This window comes from Chiloscyllium punctatum, chromosome 13 (assembly GCF_047496795.1).
Source record: "Chiloscyllium punctatum isolate Juve2018m chromosome 13, sChiPun1.3, whole genome shotgun sequence".
Classification (NCBI taxonomy): Eukaryota; Metazoa; Chordata; class Chondrichthyes; order Orectolobiformes; family Hemiscylliidae; genus Chiloscyllium; species Chiloscyllium punctatum.
The window spans coordinates 78,718,211-78,745,243 of record NC_092751.1 but is presented as its reverse complement, the minus strand read 5'-3'; the positions used below and the strand labels follow the sequence as shown (position 1 = coordinate 78,745,243).

At 41.8% G+C, this 27,033-nt stretch overlaps 1 protein-coding gene across 2 annotated transcripts in view; it reads right to left on the bottom strand.

Moving 5' to 3' along the window:
• Positions 1-27,033, bottom strand: part of LOC140484553 (primary cilium assembly protein FAM149B1-like) — a 185,734-nt gene that overhangs the window by 49,923 nt on the left and 108,778 nt on the right. The window contains exons 11-12 of one of the 2 annotated variants that reach the window (XM_072582919.1): positions 15,045-15,095; positions 14,490-14,714 (exon numbers count right to left, since the gene is read on the bottom strand). In XM_072582919.1, coding sequence (XP_072439020.1) covers positions 14,490-14,714; positions 15,045-15,095 — 276 coding nt within the window. The remainder of the gene's footprint in view (positions 1-14,489; positions 14,715-15,044; positions 15,096-27,033) is intronic. The other variant, XM_072582920.1, reaches the window with a different exon arrangement.

The following is a 27,033-nucleotide window of genomic DNA, read 5'->3' as shown; positions in this document are numbered from 1 at the left end:
GGTTTGGATCAGAAATTGGCTAACTGAATGAAGATAGAGAGTGGTGGTTGATGGGAAATGGTCATCCTGGACCTCAGTTACCAGTGATGTGCCGCAAGGATCTGATTTGGGGCCACTGCTGTTTGTCACTTTTATAAATGATCTGCATGTGGGCGTAGAAGGATGGGTTAGTAAATTTGCAGATGACACTAAGGTAGGCAGAGTTATGGATAGTGCAGAGGCACATAAGTAAGATACAGAACTGGGCTGAGAGAAGCAAATGGAGCTTAATGCGGAAAAGTGTGAGGCTGTTCACTTTGGAAGAAGTAACAGGAACGCAGAGTACTGGGCTAACGGTAAAATTCTTGGTAGTGTGGATGAACAGAGAGATCTCAGTGTCCAGGTGCATAAAATCTGGAAAGTTGCCACCCAGGTTGATAGGGTTGTTAAGAAGGCTTATGGTGTGTTGGCATTTATTGGTAGGGGGAATTGAGTTTCGGAGCCACGAGGTCATGCTTCAGCTGTACATGACACTGATAAGGCCACACTGGAGTATTGTGTGCAGTTTTGGTCACCGCATTATAGGAAGGATATGGAAGCTTTGGAAAGGGTTCAGAGATTTATTAGGATGTTGCCTGGTATGGAAGGAAGGTCTTATGAGGAAAGGCTGAAGGAACTGAGGCTGTTTTTGTTGGAGAGACGAAGGTTTAGAGGTGACTTAATTGAGACGTATAAGATAATCAGAGGGTTAGACAGGGTGGACAGTAAAAGCCTTTTTCCTCAGATGGTGAAGGCTAACTCAAGGGGACATAGCTTTAAATTGAGGGGTGTTAGATTTAGGACAGATATCGGGGTAGTTTCTTTACTCAGAGAGTAGTAGGGGCATGCCTGCAACAGTTAAGGACATTTAAATGGGCATTGGACATACATATAGATAATAATGGAATGGTATAGGTTAGGTGGGCATCACATTAATTTCACAGGTCGGCGCAACATTGAGGGCTGAAGGGCCTGTACTGCGCTGTAACGTTCAATGTTATTCTGTATTAGTGGTGCTGGAAGAGCACAGCAGTTGCTCCTTGGATGCTGCCTGAACTGCTGTGCTCTTCCAGCACCACTAATCCAGAATCTTGTTTCCAGCATCTGCAGTCATTGTTTTTACCACGTTCAATGTTATGTCATGTTACAAAGTATAGGACTTTGGTTTGGCTACATTTGTAATACTGCGTACAGTTCTGGTCGCCATATTACCAAAAGGATGTGGATGCTTTGGAAAGGGTGCAGAGGTGGTTCACCAGGATGTTGCCTGATAAGATGGGCACTAGCTCTGAAGAGAGGTTGAGTAGATTAGGATTATTTTTGTTAGAAAGACGAAGGTTGAGGGGGGCTTGATTGAGGTCTACAAAATCATGAGCGGTATAGACAGGGTAGATAGCAAGAAGCTTTTTCCACAGAGTGGGGGACTCAATTATTAGGGGTCATGGGTTCAAGGAGAGAGGAGAAACATTTAAGGGAGATATGCGAGTAAAGGTCTTTACGCAGAGGATGCATTGTTAGTGGAGGTGGTAGAGGCGGGCACGATAGATATTTGGATGGATACATGAATACGAAAGGTTTGGAGGGATATGAGCCAGGAGCAGCAACCTTAACCTAGTTTAGGTTAAGATTACATATTGCATGGATTGGTTGGACTGAAGGGTCTGTTGCCGTGCCGTATGACTATGGCTCTACAACAAGCATACCTGTCGTTTTTTTTTAGTAAGAGGTATGTTGAAAGGCAGGGATTTTTTTCCCAATATTAAGAGAGTGAAGATAGTTGAGACTTTCTTTGGCCAATTTGTGTTCACTAAGTACAAATGAATCCTCTTTTCCCTTCTGATATACAGTTTTCGCCACCAGCACACTCAGACTTGAATGGCATGAATTAAACAATAAAGCTAACTCCACTATGGCTCTCCATTATCGCTTAAAGTAATAGTCCCAAATCTCTAAAGAAATTGCCCCGGTGGGAATTCTTCAACATGTTTAAAAAAAGTTAATTTGAGTTAACCTCATGAATAATGCCTTCTGTCAAAATGTTAGATAATTCTGTACAAGTTACTTATTTAATCATGCTGCCCCAAACAGCCTGGAATTCAAACCTAATGTCCAAAGTGAAGAGGATAACATAGTAATACGTTTCTCCATAATGAAATGGTCACATCAACTGCATTGACAAACAATAATTACCTGAGTTTCCTGACACTGACATGAAACTAAGACAACAGATGCTGGTAATGTGCAGCGGTAATGGCGATTGGCACGCTTGCCTTCATCAGTCAGAGCACTGAGTACAGGAGTTGGGACATCATGTTACAGATGTACAAAACACTGCTAAGGCCACTTTTGGAGTATTGTGTACAATATGGTTGCCCTGCTATAGGAAGGAAGTTACTTAACTGTAAAGGGTGCAAGAAAGATTTATCAGGACGTTACTGAAATTGGAGGATTTCAGTTATAAGGAGAGGCTGGATAGACTGGGACATTTTTCTCTGAAGGGTAGGAGGCTGAGGGGTGACCTTGCAGAGATTTATAAAATAATAAGAAGGCAAGTTTAGTATCAAGTTATTAGTGGCCGTTGTCTCAATGATTTAGAAGTCTTTGGATAGACTATCAAGGTAAGTTAACTGGGACCGTCTGCATGTGTATCCTGTGCCATGTCGGAACTCTGGGAGATTTATGCAGGAAATGGATGATCATGGACAATGGACAAAGTGGAATCCTCTAAGTTCATAGGTCTCACAAGCTATTTTTCAGTTTTGAATACCAACGAGGATAGCGACTCATTAGAGAAATGCTGCAGAATCAAAACCCTGTCAAATAACAAAATTAAACAACAGGAATTTTGACTGCACACTAGGTATGTTCTGTACACAAAAAGCAGGACAAATTCAATCCGGCCAATTACCGCCCAATCAGTCTACTCTCCATCATCAGTAAACTGATGGAAGGGGTCATCAATAGTACTATCAGGCAGCATCTGCTCAGCAACACCCTGCTCAGTGACACCCAGATTTGGTTTCACCAGGGTCACTCAGCTCCTGAACGTATTACAGCCTTGGTTCAAACACAGACAAAAGAACTGGATGTAAGTTTGCTCGCTGAGCTGCAAGGTTCATTTTCAGACATTTCGTCACTAAACAAGGTAACATCATCAGTGAGCCTCCTGTGAAATGCTGGTGTTATGTCTCGCTTTCCATTGATGTGTTTAGATTTCCTTGGGTTGGTAATGTCATTTCCTGTGTTGATGTCATTTCCTGTTTTTTTTCTCAGAGGGTGGTAGATGGGGTCCAAATCGATGTGTTTGTTAATAGAGTTCCGAGGGTTGGAATGCCATGCTTCTAGGAATTCTTGGGCGTGTCTCTGTTTGGCTTGTCCTAGGATGAATGTCCCAGTCAAAGTGGTGTTCTTCCTCACCTGTATGTAAAGATACTAGTGATAGTGGGTCATGTCTTTTTGTGGCTAGTTGATGTTCATGTACCCTGGTGGCTAGTTTTATGTCAGTTTGCCCAATGTAGTATTTACTACAGTTCTTGCAAGGTATTTTGCAAATGACATTAGTTTTGCCTGTTGTCTGTATAGGGACTTTTAAGTTTACTACCTGCTGTTTTAGTGTGTTGGTGGGTTTGTGGGCTACCATGATTCCAAGAGGTCTGAGTAGTCTGGCAGTCATTTCCGAGATGTCTTTGATGTACGGGAGAGTGGCTAGGGTTTCTGGGCACATTCTTATCTGCTTGTTTGGGTTTGATGCTGAGAAAACGGTGGAATGTGTTCATTAGGTACCCATTCTTTTTGAATATACTCTATAGGTGATTTTCCTCTGTTCTTCGTAGTTCCTCTGAGATGCAGTGTATGGTGGCTCGTTGAAATAAAATAACTGCAGAAATTCACCAAAGACCCTTAGACAGCACCGTTCAACCACGTCAATCTAGAAGGACAATGGCAACAGGCACTTGGGAACACCACCACCTGCAAGTTCCCCTCCAAGCCACTTAAGACCCTGACTCGGAAATATACCGCCTTTCCTTCACAGTCCTTGGGTCAAACTCCTGGAATTCCCTCCCTACCGGCATTGTGGGTCAACCCACAGCAAGTGGACTGCAGCGATTCAAGAAGGCAGCTCACCACCACCTACTCAAGGGCAAATAAGGATAGGCTATCAATGCTGGCCAGACAGCAACACCCAAGTCCCAGAAATGAATTTTTTAAAAGAGGAATTAAAGAGTAGTAATATAGTAGACAGAGGGGACTTGACAACTAGGGGCTCAGAAAATATGTAACTGCAAAGATGTCGAATGATTAGCAAATTTGCTGGCAAATATTAATGGTAACAAATACAGTTGAAATATTAATATTAAATATGCTACTTATATGGATTGGAAAATGTATAGTGCAAAGAGCATAGGAGAAGAAGAGTATCAGGTGTGTGTATGATACCTTTCTCAATCCACAAGGAAGCAATGTTGGATCTAGTCCTCAGAAATCTAAGTGTGACAAATGGTATTTGTAAAAGTAAGCCAATAATTATTAATAATAATAAATAATAAGCAACATTTTGAAAGTAATTCTATACAAGGGTCATTCTGAGAAAAGTTTGTCTATGGAATGCAAGGTGAATAACCATTTACTATGGGGTAATTTGATGTGACAGAGTATGGCCAACAAAAGGCTAAGGATGGGCCAATGGGCTGAGAAGTGGCAGATGAAGTTTAATTCGGATAAATGCAAGGTGCTGCATTTTGGGAAAGCAAATCTTAACAGGACTTATACACTTAATGGTAAAGTCCTAGGGAGTGTTGCTGATCAAAGAGACCTTGGAGTGCAGGTTCATAGCTCCTTAAAAGTGGAGTTGCAGGTAGATAGGATAGTGAAGAAGGCGTTTAGTATGCTTTCCTTTATTGGTCAGAGTATTGAGTACAGGAGTTGGGAGGTCATGTTGTGGCTGGACAGGACATTGGTTAGACCACTGTTGGAATATTGCGTGCAATTCTGGTCTCCTTCTTATCGGAAACATGTTGTGAAACTTGAAAGGGTTCAAAAAAAATTTACAAGGATGTTGCCAGGGTTGGAGGATCTGAGCTACAGGGAGAGGCTGAACAGGCTGGGGCTGTTTTCCCTGGAACGTCGGAGGCTGAGGGGTGACCTTATAGAGGTTTACAAAATTATGAGGGGCATGGATAGGATAAATAGACAAAGTCCTTTCCTTGGGGTTGGGGAGTACAGAACTAGACAGCATAGGTTTAGGGTGAGAGGGGAAAGATATAAAAGAGACATAAGGGGCAACTTTTTCACGCAGAGGGTGGTACGTGTATGGAATGAGCTGCCAGAGGATGTGGTGGAGGCTGGTACAATTGCAACATTTAAGAGGCATTCGGATGGATATATGAATAGGAAGGGTTTGGAGGGATATGGGCCAGGTGCTGGCAGGTGGGACTAGATTGGGTTGGGATATCTGGTCAGCATGGACGGGTTGGACCGAAGGGTCTGTTTCCATGCTGTACATCTCTATGACTCTATGACTGACCTCGCCAGCATTAAAAAAAAGATAATGATCTTTAACATAAAATATGTCAACACAAGTCATCAGACTGCTTTGCATAAAGAATACTTGCTGAAATAATTGTTGGACATCTGGGAAGAGTGATGCCAAATATTATAACGGGCTGGTTATACAGCACATAAAAATTCATTCAATTTCATTGATTGTCTTATAATTATTTGAGTGCATTATGAAGTTTTTGTTTACATAATGAAAAAGGAATCTGTTAATGAAAAAGGAATCTATTCACTGTTAAGATATATGGGTAAAGGGCATTGTTTATTTAAATACTTTGACCACTACTAAAGATAGACTATTCAAAGACTGGATTGGGAAGTAGGAATCAAACATCTTTTGTGTTACGTTTTATGAATAAATCAATTATTAAGGGAGCATTAGATCCAGGTTTCATAATTCACCAATTGGCTTGGAATCAGAGCACAGTCTATGTACCCAAAGATCAGCCTCCTCAGCCATGTGACAGAAACTCAGTGCTATGAGTTCTGAGGAAATGCTGCAGTACTGGAGTGTCTGTACTGACAGAGTGCTGCACCATCGCAGAGACAATACTGAGGAAATGCTGCAGTACTGGAGTGTCTGTACTGACAGAGTGCTGCACCATCGCAGAGACAATACTGAGGAAATGCTGCAGTACTGGAGTGTCTGTACTGACAGAGTGCTGCACCATCGCAGAGACAATACTGAGGAAATGCTGCAGTACTGGAGTGTCTGTACTGACAGAGTGCTGCACCATCGCAGAGACAATACTGAGGAAATGCTGCAGTACTGGAGTGTCTGTACTGACAGAGTGCTGCACCATCGCAGAGACAATACTGAGGAAATGCTACATTCTCAGAGCTTCAGGACTGAGAGGGGTAGTAGACTCCAGTGATCCATCCTTATTCTCTGGGACAGGGGTTAAAATTTCACTGTGACAGATGATGAAATTTCAAGTAAAAGTTAGCTGAATGGCAACTATGTAGCCAATGCTGATTCTTGTAGATATCCATCTGATTCACTGATGCACTTCTAGGAAGGAAATCTGCCATCCTCACCTGGTCATATATGTGACTCCAGGTATACAGCAACGTGGTTGACTCTTAACTGCTCTCTGAAATGGCCTTAGCAAGCTAATCAGTTCAAGTCTCAATCAGAGATGTACAAAAATTCCAGTCAGTGATGCCCACATCTCATGAACGAATTTTTAAAAATACTTCTATGGGTAATATGGACGATGCTGCATTGGTGAAGGGCCAGTTTTGAGAGTATGGTGCATTCGCAGAGGCACAGTACTGAAGGAATGCAGTACCAGAGGTTCAGTCCTGAGAGAGTGATGTACTGTCTTTGGGGTAGAACTGATGGGAATATCAGCTATCACTCTCCTTAATAATTGATCCATTTACAAAATACAGCACAAAAGTTAGTATTAAAAGAGGGAAGTGGAGGGACAATCAAGAAAAACATTCCAATCTCAAGTCAGGTGACAATTGCAGCAGTATGTAATTGCAGAACGTATGGAAGGGCACTCTTAGCTACCTTCTCCCCAGCCCCATCCCCTCCCATTTATGTCTCCACTCCGGAGGCTCCCGGCCTCATTCCTGATGAAGGGCTTTTGCCGGAAACGTTGATTTTCCTGCTCCTTGGATGCTGCCTGACCTGCTGTGCTTTTCCAGCACCACTCTAATCTTGACTCTGATCTCCAGCATCTGCAGTCCTCATTTTCGCCTGGAGGATTCTATTGTCTGGGGAACAGAGACTTTAATAGCTACAACCAATGGTTTTATTTGGTACTAGGATCTGGATATAATGAAGTGGTATAAAAAGTTCTAGAATAGAATAACCAACAATTTAGAAAGGAATAAAATTTACAGTCTACAAAGAAAGCTTCACGTATAAGAAAGCATAATTTAAGGTGTGTACTTGAAATTGCAAGAGAAAAAAATAAATAAAGAAATATTGAAAAAGGAAATATCAGTATTTCAGTTAGTTAATCATAACTAAAAGCAAATAAAAAGCAGCAGGAAGAGGATTTGTATGATGGATGTCCCAAAGTGGCTGCAGGTGAATGTGTGAGGATGGAACAAGACAGATGAGTGTGATAAACCATGACAACAGATTTTCCGACAGAAGTAGATCCAAGCAGCAGGAGCAGTGGCACAGTGGGAGGAATCCAGACCTGCTTACTGAGCCACCACGCAGTCCACTGAGCCAATGCACCAGTGACCAAATATTCTACTGAATACAAAAAACAAAATGGTTAAATAAGGATATGGAACGAAAGCTAAATCTATTACTGTGTGATGGATTACTCTGGAGTCTTTTATAGATAACTGAACTGTAAACAGATAGATGAACTGATATAAAGACGATTTCTAAAAATGTCATTTAGGGAGGTGAACTTCTCTAGCTGGGCAAGTATTTTTTGCCCTTTCCTAATTGCTGCTGAGAAGATGGAAGTGAACTGTCTTCTTGAATTACTGCAGTCCATTTTCTGAAGGTGCACCCACAATTCTGTCAACGAGTAAGTTCCAGGATTTTGACCCAGTGACAGTGAAAGAACGGTGAAACATTTCCAAGTCAGGCTAGCGAGTGGGCAGCATGATGGCTCAATTGGCAGCATAGTGGCTCAGTGAACAGCACTGAGCCATCGTGCTGCCCACACAGCACCAGGGTCCTATGTTTGATTCCACTCCTGAGCAACTCTGTGTGGAGTTTGCACATTTTCCCTGTGTCTGCATGAGTTTCCTGTTCTGATTAAGTAATTCCAGTTTCCTTCCACAGTCCAAAAATGTGCAAGCTAGATGGATTAGCCATGAGAAATGCAGAGTTAGAATGGGGGTGTGGGTCTGGATGAGATGCTCTTTGGAAGGTCGGCGTGGACTCAATAAAGTGAATGGCCTGCTTCCACACTGTAGGGATTCTCTTCCCAATGAGTGGCTTGGAGGGAATCTTTCAGGTATTGATGTTCCTTTATATCTGCTGCCCTTGTCATTCTAGATGGTAGTGGGTTTTGAAGGTTATGTCTAAGCAGCCTTGGTGAATTTCTACAGTGCATCTTGTAGATTGCACGCACTGCTACGACTGAGCATCAGTGGTGGAGGCAGTGAATGTAGATGCGTTACCTAATAAGCAGGCTGCTTTGTACTTATTTGTGTCAAATATAGCCTTAGTGTCAAGGGCTGTCACTCTCACCAGTACACCAGAGTTCAGCTCTTTTGACCATGTTTGAACCAAGGTTGTAATGAGATCAGGAGTGGAGTGACTTAAAAAGAACTCAAACTAAGCATCAGTGATTAAGCTATTGCTAAGAAAGTGATGCTTAATGGGATTGTTGATAACATCTTTCATTACTTTACTGATGATCTAGAGCAGGCTGCTAGGCAACAATTGGATTGGATTTGACCTTTTTGTGTAGAAGACATGCCCTGGCAATTTTCCACATTGTCAAGTAAATATCAGTGTAGCTGTACTGTTATAGCTTGGTTAGGGTTGTGGCAAGTTGTGCAGCACAAGTCTTCACTGTATTGGAACTGCACAAGATATTGATAAAGCCACATTGGGAGGTCAGTGTATCATTCTGATAACCCTGCTACAGGAAGAATGTTACTAAATTGGAAAGGGTGCAACAAAGATTTAAAAGGACGTTACCGAGACTGAAAAGTTTGAGTTATAGGGAGAGGATGGATAGGTTGGTACTTTTTCTCCCTGGTGCGTACGAGGCTTCGGAGTCATAAAGTCAGAGAGGTGTCCAACTCGTCTATGCCCACTAGATATCCTAAATTAATTTAGTCTCATTTGCCTGCACTTGGCCCAGACCCTTCTAAAACCTTCCTGTTCATATATTCATCCAGATGCCTTTTAAATGTTATAATTATGCCAGCCTCTATCACTTCCTCTGGCAGCTCATTCCATATATGCATCACCGTCTGTGCGAAAAAGTTGCCCCACAGATCCTCCTTTTAAATCCTTCCCCTCTCACCTTAAACCTATGCTGTCTAGTTTGGTGTCCCCCACCCTGGGAAAAAAAGTCTTTGGCTATTCACCATATCCATTGCCCCTCTTGATTTTTTAAACTTCTATAAGGTCACCACTCAGCCTGACGCTCCATGGAAAAGAGCCTCAGCCTCTTCAGTCCCTCCCGACAGCTCAAAGCATCCAACCCTCACAACAGCCTTTTAAAATCTTTTGTGAACCATTTCAAGTTTTGTAACATCCTTCCTATATCAGACAGAGCAGAATTGAATACAGTATTCCAAAAGTGGCCCAACCAATGTCCTGCACAGCTGCAACATGACCTCCCACTCCTACACTCAACGCACTGACCAATGAAGGCAAACATACCAAATGCTTTCTTTATTATCCTATCAACCTGTGACTACCCTTTCAAGAGCTATGAACCAGCACTCCAAGGTCTTTGTTCAGCAAAATTCCTCAAGATTTTACCATAAAATATGGAAGTCCTGCCCTGATCTGCCTTTCCAAACTGCAGCACCTGCAATCTAAATTAAATTTCATTTGCCAATCCTCAGCCCATTGGTCCATCTGATTAAGGTCTAGTTGTACTTTGAGGTAACCTTCTTTGCTGTCCACTAACCTCCAATTTGGTGTCATCTGTAAATTTACAAACCGTACCTCCTATGTTCACATCCAAATCATTTATATACATGGACCCAGCACCGATCCTTGCGCTATAATGCTGGTCACAGGCCTCCAGTCTGAAAAGCAATTTTCCATCACCCTCTGTCTCCCACCTTCAAGCCAGTTTTGTATCCAAATGACTAGTCTCCCTGTATTCCATGAGATCTAACCTTGCTAACCAGTCTGCCATGAGGAACATTGGTGAATGCCTTACTGAAGTCCATACAGATCACATCCACCACTCTGCCTTCATCAATCCTTTTCGTTACTTTTTCAAAAAACTCAATTAAGTTAATGAGACACAATTTCCCACACACAAAGCCATGTTGACTATCCTGAATCAGTCCTTGCCTTTCCAAATAAATGTACATCCTATCCCGTCCAACAACTTGTTTTCACCACCAGGGAACGGTCTACAGTTCCCTGGTTTCTCCTTACCGCCTTCCTTAGCCAACCTCCAGTCTACCTTAGTGGTACATTCCACTCTCAAACATCTCAGATGTTCACCTATTTCAAACAATGTGCTTTCCCCCTCTCTGTCATCCAGACAGCCCACCGCTACACTGCCTCCATTCCCCGTTTCATTGCTCTAACCCCTGTCAAAAAACCCCTGAAATAAAGACAAGAGTGCTTCTTGTCCTCACGTACCACCCCACCAGTCTCCGCATCCAATTCAACCCCATCACCAAGAACATCTTCCCCAGCCCACCCCTCTCTGCCTTCCACAAGGCCCGTTCCCTTCACTAATCCTTGGTTCGCAGCACTCTCTCCACCAACCATGCCCCCTGTTCCCCGAACTCCCAGGTCTCTTTCCCTGCAACTGGAAAAGATGCAAAACCTGCTGGCACACCACCACCTTCACTTCCATCCAGGGCCCCAAACAGTCCTTCCAGGTGAGACAGAGGTTTGCCTGCCTCTCCTCCAACCTAATTTATTATATCTGGTGCTCCCGATATGGTGGTGAGACCAAACGTAAAGATTAGATTCCCTACAGTGTGGAAACAGGCCCTTCGGCCCAACCAGTCCACACCGACCCTCTGAAGAGTAACCCATCCAGACCCATTTCCCTCTGACTAATACACCTAGCACTATGGGTAACATAGCATAGCCAATTCACCTGACCGGCACATCTTTGGACTGTGGGAGGAAACTGGAGCACCCGGAGGAAACCCATGCAGACACGGGGAGAATGTGCAAGCTCCACACAGACAGTCTGCCTGAAGCTGGAATCGAACCCGGGACCCTGGTGCTGTGAGGCAACAGTGCTAACCACTGAGCCACCATGCCACCTTCCTAAGGGAACATTTTGCCAAGCATCTCGGCTGAGCCTGCAGGGCCTGACCTGACCTCCCAGTCACTGGCAATCTTAATTTCCTTCCCATTCTCTTTCTGACATGACCATCCTTGGCCTCCTCCTTTGCTAAATTGAATCAACCGCAAATTGGAGGAACAACACCTCATCTTCCGCCTGGCAGCTTACAGCCCGGAGGACTCAACACTGAGTTCTCCAATTTCAAATAATCTCCCTGCCCATCACCATCTCCCTTCCCAGTCCCTTCCCTTCCTCTCATTGACCCTTCCTTGTAGTCACCAACTGCATGTATTCCTCCCATCAATCAACCAGGTCGTACCCTCTACGTCTGCACCTATCCCCACATCACTACCCTGCCCCCACTACTCCCTTTATCTGCATCTGTGCACCCCCCCACCTCTCACCCACCCACCCCCAGTCCTGAAGAAGTATTACATGTGAAATGTTGACTTTATCATGTGTTGGGGACTTACCCACCTTTATGCGTTTTAAGACGTCCAGCACCTCTTTCTCTGTAATGTGGACATTTTTCAAGATGTTGCTATTTATTTCCCAAGTTCTCTATCTTCCATATCTTCTCCACAGTAAACACTGATGCAAAATGCTCAGTTAGTATCTCTTCCTTCTCCTGCGGTTCCACACATAGATAGCCATGCTGATCTTGAAGGGGCCCTATTCTCTCCCTAGTTCCTCTTTTGTCCTTAATGTATTTGTAAAAACCCTTTGGAATTCCCTATCAGGTGACTTTATAAAGGTTTACATAATCATGAAGAACACAGGTATGGTGAATAGCCAAGGTCTTTTCTCCAAAACGAGTCCAAAACTAGATGGCATAGGTATAAAGTGAGACAGGAAAGACTTAAAAGGGACCTGAGGGGCAATGTTTTCACATAGATAGGTGGTTCGTATATGGAACGAATTGCCAGAGGAAGTGGTAGAGGCAAGTATAATTATAACATTTAAAAGAGATTTGAACAGGTACACGGATAGATTTAGCAGGATATGAGCCAAATGTAGACAAATGGGACTAATTCAGTTTCGGAAACCAGGCCGGCATGGACAAGTTGGGCCAAATGGTCTGTTTTCATGCTATATGACTCTATTATTCTATGTTGTCACGATGTATACACTCCAGTATCTATAAATCAAATTTTCTGAAGTTTGGCATTTGTGACGTTGAGGACTGAGGGGATCTGATTGAGACATATAAGATTATTAAAGGATTGGACACTCTGGCAGCAGGAAACCTGTTTCCACTGATAGGTGAGTGCCGAACCGGAGGACACAGCTTAAAAATACGGGGTAGACCATTTAGGACAGAGATGAGGAGAAACTTCTTCACCCAGAGAGTGGTGGCTGTGTGGAATGCTCTGCCCCAGAGGGCAGTGGAGGCCCAGTCTCTGGATTCATTTAAGAAAGAGATGGATAGAGCTCTCAAAGATAGTGGAATCAAGGGTTATGGAGATAAGGCAGGAAGAGGATACTGATTAGGAATGATCAGTCATGATCATATTGAATGGCGGTGCAGGCTCGAAGGGCTGAATGGCCTACTCCTGCACCTATTGTCTATTGACTCTGAAATGAGAATTAAACTCAACAATAACAGTTCTAATGACCTAAAGACACAATAATAATGTAAGTGACAACAGAAGTGTGGAGTCTTGACAATTTGTCCAGCACTGGCCTATAATTAAATCAAGAATGAACTGAATTTGAGAACCAACATTGTGAAAATACTTGAGATCTGAAATATAAACAGATAATATTTGAAGTACCCAGCATTTTTCGAAAGAGAAATAAGAAGTAGGCTGTGTTCTGTGCAGTTCAAGAGAATGAAGTGAAAAAAATGGGCAATCTAAATAAAAAGAGTAACACTGAGGAAACAACCATTCAGTTGGAGGGAAATTGAAACAAATAGGAAGAGACTTAACTAGAAATGCAAATATCAATGAAATAAGAAGAAAACCATCAAAAGTTTTTTTTTAAAAGACAACTGGACAATAACAGTGACAACTTACATTTATATCATGTCTTAAAGTTGTAAAACAATTCATGCCACTTCAAAATATAACTGTCAATTGTGCACCAATGGGATTCAGACAGTCTTCGGGATGAAGAAGGTTAAAGTGATGGTGGTAAGGGTGGAGTGCTGAAAGGAGGAGCAGATCATGGAAGGATTTGAACACATTTTAAATGTGAGGAATTCCTGAACTAGGAGCCAATGAATAACAGTGAGATAAGGGATAATGATACTTAGTGGAAGTTAGGATAGAGGCAGCAGACCACTGGACAACATCACATCAGTGCAAAAGGAAATGGCTTAAAACTTGTTTTCAATAAGATGCTACATAGAAGGCATTTGATAAAGATAGTTGTTTTTCAATCTGGAGAGGTAATGAGTAATGATGAGTCCCATGGATCAAAGTTAGGATTGATACACATAAATGATTTGTATTCACATATGTAATATAACAGCAATGTTTGCAAAACACAAAAACCATAAGTGTGATTACCTGGAAGAAAACTCTCGTGGCCCTAGAATTGTGGATAGAGATACAAACACAAATATTCAAGATCTTTAAGTGAACAAATATGTAGATGTCATAAACTCTCGTGCCAGAGCTCAGTGTCTCAGAGGGAAGATGCATATTTTAGCAAGAAGAGGTGATGATCTAGTGGCATTATCACGAGACTGTTAATCCGTCGAGGTCAGGTAATGGGGACACCCTCTGGGAAAATTAAGAATGGGCAATAAGTGCTGTCCTAGCCAGTTATGCCCTCATCCCGGGAATGAATAAATAAAAAAAAGTAGAGGATTGTTAGCATGTGAAATGAAAAGGAGTGGAGACACCCGAGTAAGAGAATTTAAAGGAAAATTTGATAGATCTATGGTGGTGTAGCTGATTGAAGGGAAATACCAGCCGCATTGCAGAATATTTTTCACTTCTATACTTTCCTACATTCTATGCTTTATATACTTACAGCCGTATACCCTGCACCACTTCATCAATGGATCCAGCTGGAGTTCCAGAGTGACATAGACTGGAATGTATTGGGTGCAGTGTCCGAGGAGGATTGCGCCGTCGTGCAGAAGGAACTGGGTAGGACAGAGAGGAAACACTAGGTTCCAACAGATGGTTTGCTCGAAAATGGTTTGAAGAGATGATGCTTGAACGTGGTCGCAGAACAGGTCTCTCATCTTGATCCCTGCAATCAAATTCATCATAACCAATTCAAGAATCCCTCTGTCACCTCTTTAAAGTACTCCTGATCCCCCTTGCCCCATGAATCAACCCCAACTTATCCAACTCTGCCTCACTCCTCCTTCAGTGACAATAACCTAAAACCATATCTCTCAGTAATGTATTAGTTTTGAGATATGAGTGTGGAATTACTGTCCATGAACATGTGAACAGAACTGACTCTGCAACTCAATATTAACCTTGTCCCACTCTGAAATAAAAACAAAACATTTTGATTAAGTATGTACTTTACATTTGAAAATTTAGTTTAATTAACATTTCTCTTCAAACTTACATGGTACAGTCCATCCAGAAGTTGCCACTGCTTATAGCTGTATTTTGATTTCTAGATAGTAGAACAAATAAAATAAATGCTACAAGAATGTAAAGTATGTTGCAAAATATAAACACCTACTTTGACAATTAAATCAAAAGAGATGATTCTCAACCTTGTCTATATTTGGGCTATCTACTGCACTTGTCCACTGCACATGTAGTAGATCAGCTATAACACAGTAAATACAATTTATGCTTTCAAAATCGGATGCTACATGATTTTCTTACTTATGCTAATTTATACAGTAAAAATGATAAAGTCTAGTTACATAAAAATTACTTGTATTCCCTCAAATATAGACAATTGAGCAGTGATCTAATTATCATACTTAAAACTATTATGAATTCAGAGGCTAGGAAACCTGCAGCGAGTAATTCACCACCCAACTCCCCAAAGCCTGCCTAATTGTCCAAGGGACAAGTCAGGAACATGACAGCATTCTTCATTCTTACATGGATGAGTGCTGCTCAAGAAATAAATCTGGGATTAAGAATCTACTGATGACCATTGTCGATTGTCGGAAAAACCCATCTAGTTCACTCATGTCCTAGAGAGAAGGAAATCTGCCATCCTCACTGGTTCGGCTTACATGTGACTCCAGGCCCACAGCAATGTCGTTGACTCTCAATTGCCCTCTTAAATGGCCAGGCAAATTATTTAGTTGTACCAATTGTTACCATGTCTATCTACAGCAGATGGACTGCAACAGTTCAAGAAGGCAGCTTACCATCACCTTCTCAAAGGTAACTAGGGATGGGCAATAAACACTGGCCAGCTGGTGATGCTCACATCCCACAAACTAATAAATATAAAAAACTCAAGAAGCTTTACTACAGTTCAGAGCAACCTGCTTGGTTAGCAGCACATCCATCGACATCACCACTTAAGTAGCAGCAGTGGAGACCATTAACAAGGTGAACTCCTTAGAAAGCACTTTGCAAACCTATAGCCGTTTCCATTGAGATAGATAAGGGCATTCCAAGCCACTCATCATCCTGACTCAAAATGTATCGTTGTTCCTTCAGCATCAGAGTCAAAATCCTGGAACTCCCTCTCGTAGAGCACTGTGGCTCTACTTGCAGCACATGGGGTGCAGCAGCTTACCACTAACTTCTTAAGGTTAACCAGGGATAAGTAATAAATATTGGTCTAGTGGGTGACACCCACATCCCATAAATGACTAAAAATAATCAATAGTTTAGGTACAGAGAAACGTTTTTTCTGCTGTGTGGTATGCAAAACAAAGACATACCATCTTGAAATTTGAATCAAGGAACAGAGAATGAAACAGGTGAAGGCCATTTGGCTATCCGAGCCTGCTCTGCCATTGATCACGATCATGGCTGATCATTCATCTCGATAGCCTAAACCTGTTTTCTTCCCATAACCTTTGATTCCATTTGCCCCATGTGCTATATCTAGCCGCCTCTTGAATACACTCAATGTTTTGGCATCAACTATTTCTGGTGGTAATGAATTCCACAGGCTCACCACTTCTTGGGTGAAGAAATGTCTCTTCATCTCCGTCCTAAATGGTCCACCAATAATCCTCAGACTGTGACCCCTGGTTCTGGCTGCACCCACCATGGGGAACATACTCACTGCATTTACCCTGTCTAGTCCTGTTAGAATTTATAAGTCTCTATGAGATCACCCACTTACTTGTCTGAACTCCAGCGAAAACAATCCTAGTCTAGTCACTCTCTCCTCATACATCAGTTCCGCCATCCCCGGAATCAGCCTGGTAAACCTCTGCTGCATTCCCTCAAGAGCAAAAGCATCCTTCTTTAGAAAAGGAGACCAAAACTACACATGATATTCTAGGTGTGGCCTCACTAAGGTCCTGTACAACTGCAACAACACATCTCTGCTCCTGTACTCAAAACCTTTTGCAATAAAAGCCAACACATTTGCCTTCTTTATGGCCTACTGCATCTGCATGCTTACTTTCAGCGACTGGTGCACAAGGACACCCAGGTCCTGATGCAACTTCCCTCTCCCAATTCAGGTAGTAATCTGCCTTCGTGTTTTTGTTTCCAAAGCGAATAACTTTGCACATATCCAAATTATACTGCATCTGGCATTGATGTGCCTACTCACCAAACCTGACTAGATCATGCTGAAGGATCTCTGCATCCTCGTCACAGTTTACCTTCCCATCCAACTTAGTATCATCTGCAAACTTTGAGATGTTACATTTTGTTCCCTCACCCAAATCATTAAAATATTGAGAATGGCCTGAGTCCGAGCACCGATCCCTGTGGCACCCCACTAGTTACTGCCTGACAATTTGAAAAGGACCCATTAATTCCAACTGTTTGTTTCCTCTCTGCCAACAGTTTTCTATCCATCTCAATACACTTCCCCCAATCCCATGCACTTTAATCTTGCAAAATAATCTGTTATGCGAGACTCTGTCAAACGCATTCTGAAAGAAATAGCACATCAACTGGCTCCCCCTTGTCAACTCTACTAGTTACATCGTCATAGAATCCCAACAGATTTGTCAAGCATGATTTCCCCTTCATAAATCTATGCTGACTTGGTCTGATTCTACCACTGCTTTCTAATTGGTCCGCTATAAAGCCCTTGATAATGGATTCGAGAATTTTCCCCACTACCGATGTTACATTTCCTGGTTTATAATTTCCTGGTTTCTCTCTACCTCCCTTTTGGAATATTGGAGTAAGATTGGCTACCCTCCAATCTGCAAGGACTCTTACAGAGTCAACAGAATCCTGGAAGATGACCTACAATGCATCAACTATTTCTAGAGCCACTTCCTTAAGTACTCTGGGATGTAGATTATCAGACTTGGGAATTTATCCACCTTCAATCACCTCAATTTTCACAGCACCATTTCTCTCCCTCTGTTCTTCCCTTTCACTTATCTTGCATTCTCCACAACATTTCTGTACAGATATCAGCTTGAGTACAGATTAATATAAGGGTCTGAATGGTCGATTCTTTGGCTTCTGGGATTAGCCAACATTCCTGTGAAAAAAATTTCAAAATTGAATTCTGGATCTTCTAAGTGTATATCCACAGTGGGAGTTGTAATTATGAATGTTTTATCAATCTTACCTGAAGAGGTGAGTCATACAGTCATAGTCATATAGCACGGTAACAGACCCTTCTGTCCAGCCAGTCCATGCCAAACATAATCCCAAAGTAAACTAATTCCAACTGCCCACATCCCTCCAAACCTTCACGTATCCACCCAATTGTCTTTTAAAGTTCCCTTCACATTTGAATAAGAAAAAATAAGTTACCATTAAGCTTCTGTTTTGGGACGGGCCTTATGCTATTGGGAATCCTCTGCTTGAGTACTGCATGAATCTCTAGCACAACTAGGGTTTAGATTTGGGGGCTGCACTAGTGTAGCAATTGAAGAATGTAATTCAAATCCCAAAACTACAATTTCTATTTAGAACTGATCGCCTTCATACTAAGATTTTATAATAGATGGTTGCAGACATGAGGAATTCGTTGGTTTTGATTTTTCATAACTCTCAAGTTTATGCAGCCTTGGACGACAGTCCTTGTGGAGTTTGTATGTTCTCTCCGTATCTATGTGGGTTTCCTCTGGTTGCTCGGTTTCCTTCTACAGTCTAAAGATGTGCAGGTTCGGTGGATTGGCCATGTTAAATTATCTGTGGTGTCCAGAATGTGCAGACTAGGTCATGGTAAATGTGGTGTGATGGGGATAGATTGGGATTCTGGCTCTGGGTGGGAGGCTCCCAGTGAGTCGGTGGGGACTTGGCGGGCTGCATTGTCGGGATTCCATAATTCTATGTACAGATCTTATAGATTAGAAGGTAGTCAGTGCAAACATAGTTTTGAAGAAAGGTAGAAGAGAGAAAACAGGTGAGGTTATCCTGTGATCAGGAGCAGTGTAAATATTAGAATCTATTAGTGATGTGAACAAGTCGTAAGGTGCATAGACAGAGTCAAAGCAAATTTCTGAAAAAGTAATTCTTGTTAATTGGATATGAATTGACTTCTTAATATTGAATTAGAAATTAGTGTATTGTTGTCACATGTACCGAGATATAGTGAAAAGTGCTGTTTTACGTGCTCTACAGAGAGCACATACCATACAAAGTGCATCAAGGTAGCACAACAGAGTGCACAATACAGTTACAGCCAAAGAGAAGCTGCAGAGATCAACATTAACATTTGAAATGTTTATTCAAAAGTCTGATAACAGCAGAGAAGAAACTGTTTTTGAAACTGTTCATACGTGTATTCAAACCTTTTTATCTTCTGGCCAACAGAAGAAGCTGGAACAGGGTGTGAAGGGTCTTTGATGATTTTGCAGCAAGAAGTGTAGATGAATGGAAGGTTAATAGAAGCCCCTCCACCAACCACCATCCGCACCCGGCACTTTCCCTTGCTGCCGCACAAAGTGTAAAAGTTGTGTCCACACCTCCCTCCTCACCTCCGTCGAAGGTCCTCAAGGATTGTTTCAAATCTGGGGGAGATTTTCCTACACATCCATCCACTTCATCTACTGAATCCATTGCTCTTGATGTAGTCTCCTCTACATTGGAGAGACAGAACGCCAAATCGCAGAGTGGTTCTGGGAACATCTCTGGGACGCATGAACCAAACAACCACTGTGGCCAACCACTTCAACTCCCCTCTCACTCTCAAGTCCTGGGCCTCCTCCACCACCAAGTCAAACCCACCCGCCAACTGGAGGAAGTACGCCTCATTTTCTATTGAGGGACCTTCAACCACACGTCATCAACATCGATTTCACCAGTTTCCAAACCTCCCCTCCCCCCCCCCCACCTCATCCCAGATCCAAACCTCCAACATGGCTCTGCCCTCTTGAACTGTCCTACCAGTGCATTTTTCTTCCCACCTTTCCGTACCACCGTCGCCACTGACCTATCACAATCCCCTCCCAGCTGGACCCACCTACTTTTCCCCCTCGCCTTCCCACCTACTTTTCCCCCTTGCCCCACACCCCCAACCTCCATTTATCTCTCAGCTACCTTACCCCTCCACACTCTTGATGAAGGGCTTATGCTCAAAAAATCAATTCTCCTGCTCCTTGGATGCTGCCTGACCTGCTGTGCTTTTCCAGCAACACACCTTTCACCTCTGATTCTTCATTCTCTCCATAAGCTTGTACATCAAGGACCCCTTGGTTCTCAGTACTCCCTATGGTCCAAATATTCAATATCTCTATCCTTCCTTTATACGACCTCCCAAAATGCATCATCTCACACTTATTGGGGTTAAAATCCATCTGCCATTTCTCTGCTCAATTTACTAGCTGTTCAATATTAGACAGGGGCCTGAGACTACCCTCCTCAGTGTCAACAACACCACCAGTTTTCATATCATCATCGATCTTACAAATTACACCTTCGACATTCACATCTAGAGTCGATGGATGGAAGGCTGGTTTGCATGATGGATGGGCTAGTTCACAACTGACATTTCTTGTGGCCTAGGGAGCAGGAGTTGCTTTACCAAGCTGTGATGCATCCAGGTAGGCTGCTTTCCATGGTACATTGATATAAATTGGTAAGAGTCATTACGGACATACCAAATTTCTTTAGCCTTCTGAGGGAGTACAGACATTGTTGTGCTTTCTTGACTGTCACGTTGACGTGGATGCGCTAGGTCAGATTGTTGGTGATCATCACTCTCACAAATTTGACTCTTTCCATTTCCACCTCAGCACCATTGATGCAGATAAGGGTATGCCCTCCACTCTGCTTCCTGACGTCAATTATCAACTCCTTCATTTTGTTGGAGAGATTGTTGCCTTTACACCATGCTACCAAGCACTCAATCTCTTGCCTATATTTTGTCTGAGATCTCACCTGTAATATAGGCAGCATTGTAAATGGAATTGGAGTGGAATTTGACCATACAGTTGTGAATGTATAAGAAGTACAGTAGGGGGCTGAGTATGAAGCCTTGTGGGGCACCAGCGTTGAGGATTATTGTGTCATCTATTACTAATTGCGATCTATGAGTAAGGAAATCGAGGATCAGAGGGTGGAGCCGAGACCGAGGTTTCAGAGTTTGGAGATGAGTTTGTTTGGAGTCATGTGTTGAAGGTGGAGCTGTAGTCAATAAGTAGGAGCCTGATGTAGTTATCTTGTTATCCAGATGTTCCAGGGATGAGTGTAAGGCCAAGGAGATGGTGTCTGTTATGGATCTGTTGCGATGGTAGGCAAATTGCAAAGGATTAAGATAATCTGGTCGGCTGGAGTTGATGTAAGCTATGGCTAGGTTCTCAAAGAACTCCATAATTATGGAGGTCAGAGACACTGGGCAGTAGTCACTGACGCATACTGCCTGATTTTTCTTTGGCATCGGCTTGATGGTGATCTTCTTGAAGCAGATGGTGACTTCAGATCGTAGCAGGAGACGTTAAAGATGTCAGTGAAAACTCCATTAAAAATCACAGAAAAACACCAGGTTATAGTCCAACAGGTTTAATTGGAAGCACACTAGCTTTCAGTGCTTCATCAAGGAGCGTTGCTCCGAAAGCTAGTGTGCTTCCAATTAAACCTGTTGGACTATAACCTGGTGTTGTGTGATTTTTAACTTTGTACACCCCAGTCCAGCACCGGCATCTCCAAATCAGTGAATACTCCCACCAGCTGGTCTGCACAGGAAGTGAGTTCATGGCCTGGGGGTCCAATAAGGCGTGTCGCTTTCCATGGGCCGATCTAAGTTCTGTGGCAGTGATCATGGATACAGTGCATCCGACAAGTGACATTGTTTCACTGACCTTCTGTTCATTGTAGAATGCATTGAACTCGCTGGGTTGGGTTGTATTGTTGCCTACGATTCTGTTCGACTTTGCTTTGGTTGCCCATTTTGTCATGTAAGTTTTGCCACAAAAAAATGGATACCTGTGTGGTTAGTCTGGGTCTCAAGCTTAATTTAGTTTTGCCTCTTAGCGTCTCTGATGGCCTTGTGAAGGTGATAGTCATTAACTGGGGATTTGCTCGTGCATCTATAAATAAGAACTTACTAAAACTTTTTGAAACTTTAAGAGGTATATGCTTGTAATATGTGTGCCTGGCTTCATTGAGTCTAACAGGGTGGGAGAGGATGATTACCCAAAGGGCAATATTGGAAATGAAGGAAAATTGTTCAGGTATCAAATCAAAATTTTCATGACAACTGCAGATCCTGCCAGAAAGCAAGAATGAATTGTTGGGGTATGACTGCCCTCTGATCTTCTTGAAGTCTAAACCAGTGGAAGAATGAAGCTGCTTTGTGGATCTGTTAGAACCTACCAAAGCAAAATTATGCACTGGCTTTAATGTTATCACATTGTACAAGAAATAAAATCAGAATTAAAGTATTTTCCAAGATGAACGCCTGTCTGTTAGATAGGAATGGAGGTTTGACCTCTCGTTAGAACTCGGATGAAATTTACAAGAATCAGAGATCATATCCCCAAAATTAGCCAAAACAAATGCAAATACTCTAATTTTGACAGCAACCAGTTGTTTTGTGTGAATATGTGAAGTCTGAGAGAACAGAACACCTTATTTATTACAGTAAATCTAATTCAGATGCCCAAAATGTGATTGGCAGCATGATTTAAATTTAACCAGATTTCTGATAGCTCAGGACACCTAACACAGAGGGAAAAAAAAGTTGCCAGCTCCAGTAAGTTAGTGCTTTTAATAACATTTCAGTTGGCTAGAGGGAGCACGAATACTGGCCTTTCAAAACATCAATTCTCTTTTTGCATCTGTGGTTTGGATTGGAGGTTCTTTCCATTCCCTGATCTCTCTCATGCATTACCAGGCTCTCTTCAATGCCAGTTCTCCTTTTTGATTTTCATTGGGGTTTTCTGACCTGTTAAGACTCAAAATCTATCTAGCTGCATGACAGAATGAAAATATAAGGAGGCTCCAGTGTTAAATTTACAGAACCTCTTCACACCCCCTGTAATCCTTGCCTCCCAGAAACTTGGAGTTTCTGATGTGTAAATGTTGCAATCAAGGGATCACATACAAACCCCTGAATGTGATCATAAATCAGCAAGTCTAAAAATGTTTTATGAATGTAAACACTGGTATTTTATACGACATTGTGTAAGCAATGTGTATCTGGAAATCATTTTCATCCCATGCTACAGATATTCTGTCAAAAAATGACAATATAATTGACAGAAGCTTCAGTATGATTTCATTAGAGTACAAGGGCCAGTGTTTGAACCACAGCTCTTCACAAATTATATAAATGGTTTGGATGTAGGGGCTAATTGTAATACTTTCAAATTTACTGGTGACTTCACATTTGATGGGAACTTAAGTTGTTTAGAGAATGCAAGGCAACTTCAGCAGGACTTGAAAAGCAAAGTGTATGGGCTACAACATAGATGGTGGAACCTCATATAAATAAGAGTGAAATTATTCACTTTGGTAGAAAAACCAGAAAGAGAGAATACTTATTAAACAGCAAGATGTTGGGAAGTGCAGGTGTCCAAAGGATGTGGGTGTCCTTGATCACTAGTGGGATTGGCCTAAAGGCTTCTGAACTGTAATCACAATGTGGGACAAAGTGTACAAGAATAAATAATGGGTGCATGTGGTAAAGGAATGGGAATAATCCTGGGTGATTTTAATTGCACATAAACTGAAAACAAGCAGGTTGTAGGATGAAAGTTCAAAGAATCACAGAAGAGTCACCAGACTCAAAACATGAACACTGCTTTTCCACACAAATGCTGCCAGACTTGCTGAGCTTCTCCAGCAATTTCTGTTTTTCTTGGAACAGTAAATTTTGCCATAAATCAGACAGCAGATTACACAATAGAATTATAAAGTACAGAAGAGGCCCTTTGTTCTGTCAAGTCTCTACCTCCAAAAATATTTACATTAGTCCCACTTTCCTGCACGAGGCCCATAGCCTTGAACGTTATGACACTTAAGTGCTCATCCAAGTACGTTTTAAAGGTCTGAGGTTTCCTGCCTCAATTACCCTCCAGAGCAGTACATTTTGGACTCCCACCACCCTCTGCGTGAAAGATCTTTTCTTCAAATCCTATCTAAAACCCCTGCCTTTCATTTTAAACTTAGGCCCTCCAACTAAAAACTGACCTTTCGACTAAGGGGAACAGATATTTATTCATCCTGTCCATGCCCCTCATAATTGTATGTACCTTTATCAGGAACCCTCTCGACCTTGTCTGCCAAAGAAAACAACCCGATCTTATCCAGCCTCTCTCCATTGCTGAAATCCCTGGCAACATTCTGTTGAATCGTCTTTACGGCCTCTCCAGTGCAATCACATCCGTCCTATAGTGTGGTGACCAGAAATGCACACAGTCTTCCAGGTCTGACTCAACGAAAGTTCTGCACAGAACCGACATGACCTCCCTGCTCATCTAATCTATGCTGAGAGTGTGGTGCTGGAAAAGCATAGCAGGTCAGGCAGCAGCCTAGGAGCAGAAGAATCAATGTTTTGGACAAGAGCCCAGGATTCCTGCTGAAGGGCTCTTGCCCAAAACATCGATTCTCTAGCTCCTTGGATGCTACCGGACCTGCTGTGTTTTTCCAGCACCACACTCTCGAATCTGATCTCCAGCATCTGCAATCCTCACTTTCTCCATATAATCTATGCCTTGAGTGATAAAGGCAAGTGTCCCATATGCCTTTTTAACTACCTTATTAACCTACCCTTCCACCTTCAAGGATTTGTGAACAAGTACTGCAAAATCACTCTGTTCCTCTGAGCTTCCTGGTGCCTTACGATTCTTCTAGTACTCCCTTACCTTGTTCCTTCTTTTAAAGTGCATCACCTCATGCTTATCAGGGTTAAATTCCATTTGCCACTGACCTCCCCATTTGACCAATCCATTTATATCCTCTTGTAACCTAGCAGCTTCTTCCTCACTACCAAACATCCGGCCAACTTTTGTGTCATTCACAAATTTACTTATCATCCAAACCTCAACCAGACATTCTCATTTACATCATTGATGAATATCACAAACAACAAGGGACCTAGCACTAATCCACTGCACACTGAGTTCCAGTCACAAAAGCAGCCTCTACAAGCTGTCTCCTATCAGTAGGCCAATTTTGGATCCAAGTTGTCAAGTTACCCTGTATACTGTTTCTCATGTGATACCTTGTTGAAGGCCTTGTTGAAATCAATATAAACTATATCAACGGCTCTACTAATTTTTCACAATATTACGAATAACTATATTCGCATTGTAAAGAAAATTTTGAAAGGGAGGATCATGATTGATAACTAAAGAACTTAGAGTCTATGTCTCTACCTTCAGGAAGGCATCAAATGTCAGGGGAAAAAAACATGTAACTGCACAAAGATGAGTGGCAGGTCAAAACACAAATATAGCAGAGAAGTACTAAAGGTAAATCATAAAAAAGAAATTAGACAATGAGAGGAAATTAGCTAGGAATGTAAAAGCAGATAACAAATTTTATTTAAAAAGCAAGTGAAGTGTTGGTCATCTATAGACGGAGAATGGTATTAATAATAAATAAAAAGGAAAGGATGCATGAAATTAACAAATATTTTGTTCTGTTTTCACAACAGAGGATTCAAAAAATATTCCAATAATAGCTATAAATCAGGAGGAAGACCATAATGAAATTACAATTATGAAGGATGTAATAGCAAGCAAACTGAAATTGCTATGGATAGCAAGTTTCTGAGTATTTGCTATGGACCAGACAAAACTCCCTGAAAATTTATCAAGGAGAGAGCCTAGACTTTAATTTTTATCTTATTTAAAGACATACTCAAGGCTTTGTGTTCCAGATGTGATTCAATTAACCCACTACTAAGTTTTAAACAAAACATACTGTATTCGTACAATGCAGTTCAAAACAGAAACAAAATATGAATTGGCGTAACTTGAACTCTACTGAAATACTTAATAAAATTGTATATTATTTAACCATTAGTCATTACTTGTTCCAATTATAGCAGCATCCCAAAAACACACCATTGGGAAAGGCAAATTCAGCTCAACAGATTTTGTCATGTGCTATCTCCAGATCAGGAGAAAAAGCATTTAAAATACAACCCAGCAAGAGATAGAACTCAAGCATTTTGCTACAGTAGGGTAAAAGATGTATATACCAGCTTCAACAGCCAAAAGATCCCAACTTAAATTTAAAGCAAAACTAAAACCCTGTGTCTGTGTGAGCCTGACTCCACCCATTCATTCTTTTGTCCAATTTAAAAGATTCAGAGAGCTTAAATCACTGCTTCTGAAGCATTCTGGCATCACTGGCAACACTTCTCTGCAAGACAAACAGCAGAGACAAATCCCTGTTAAAGGTAACAGTACCATCACAGGGTCCAGATGGATTTCTTCCTCGGGTCTTCAAAGAGGTTGCAAATAAAGTAGTCGATGTATTGGTGCTAATTTCCAAAATTCCCTCAATTAGGGCAAGGTTTAATCTGACAGGAAAATAGCAAATGTAACCTATTCTACTCAAGGAGACAGTAAATTAGAAAACATCCTTCATTGAAACTTGTAATGGATCAGAAACCTGATTTAAAAACTCAAGGTAATTGGGAAGAGTCAACATGGTTTTATCAAAGAGAAAACATGTTTAACCAATTCATTGAAGTTCTTTGAAGGAATATTTTTGTGGATAGCAGGTGTACTCAGAAGGCATTTGATAATTTTCACATTTCCACTGCAGAAAATAAAAGCTCACCACAGTGTAGCAGGCAACATATGAGCAGGGATAGAAGACAGGCCGGCTGGCTGAAAACAAAACATATGTACTTTTTGACTTCGTGGAGTGCAGTCCCATAGGGACCTTTTGAATATTTTACAATTTACATCAATGACTTAGAGAAGGGAGTGAAAGCATGTTAGCTAATATCAAGGTAGGTAGGAAAATCTGCTGAGAAGAAGGTGTGGAATTTGCAGATGGATATTGACAATATGAATGACTGGGCA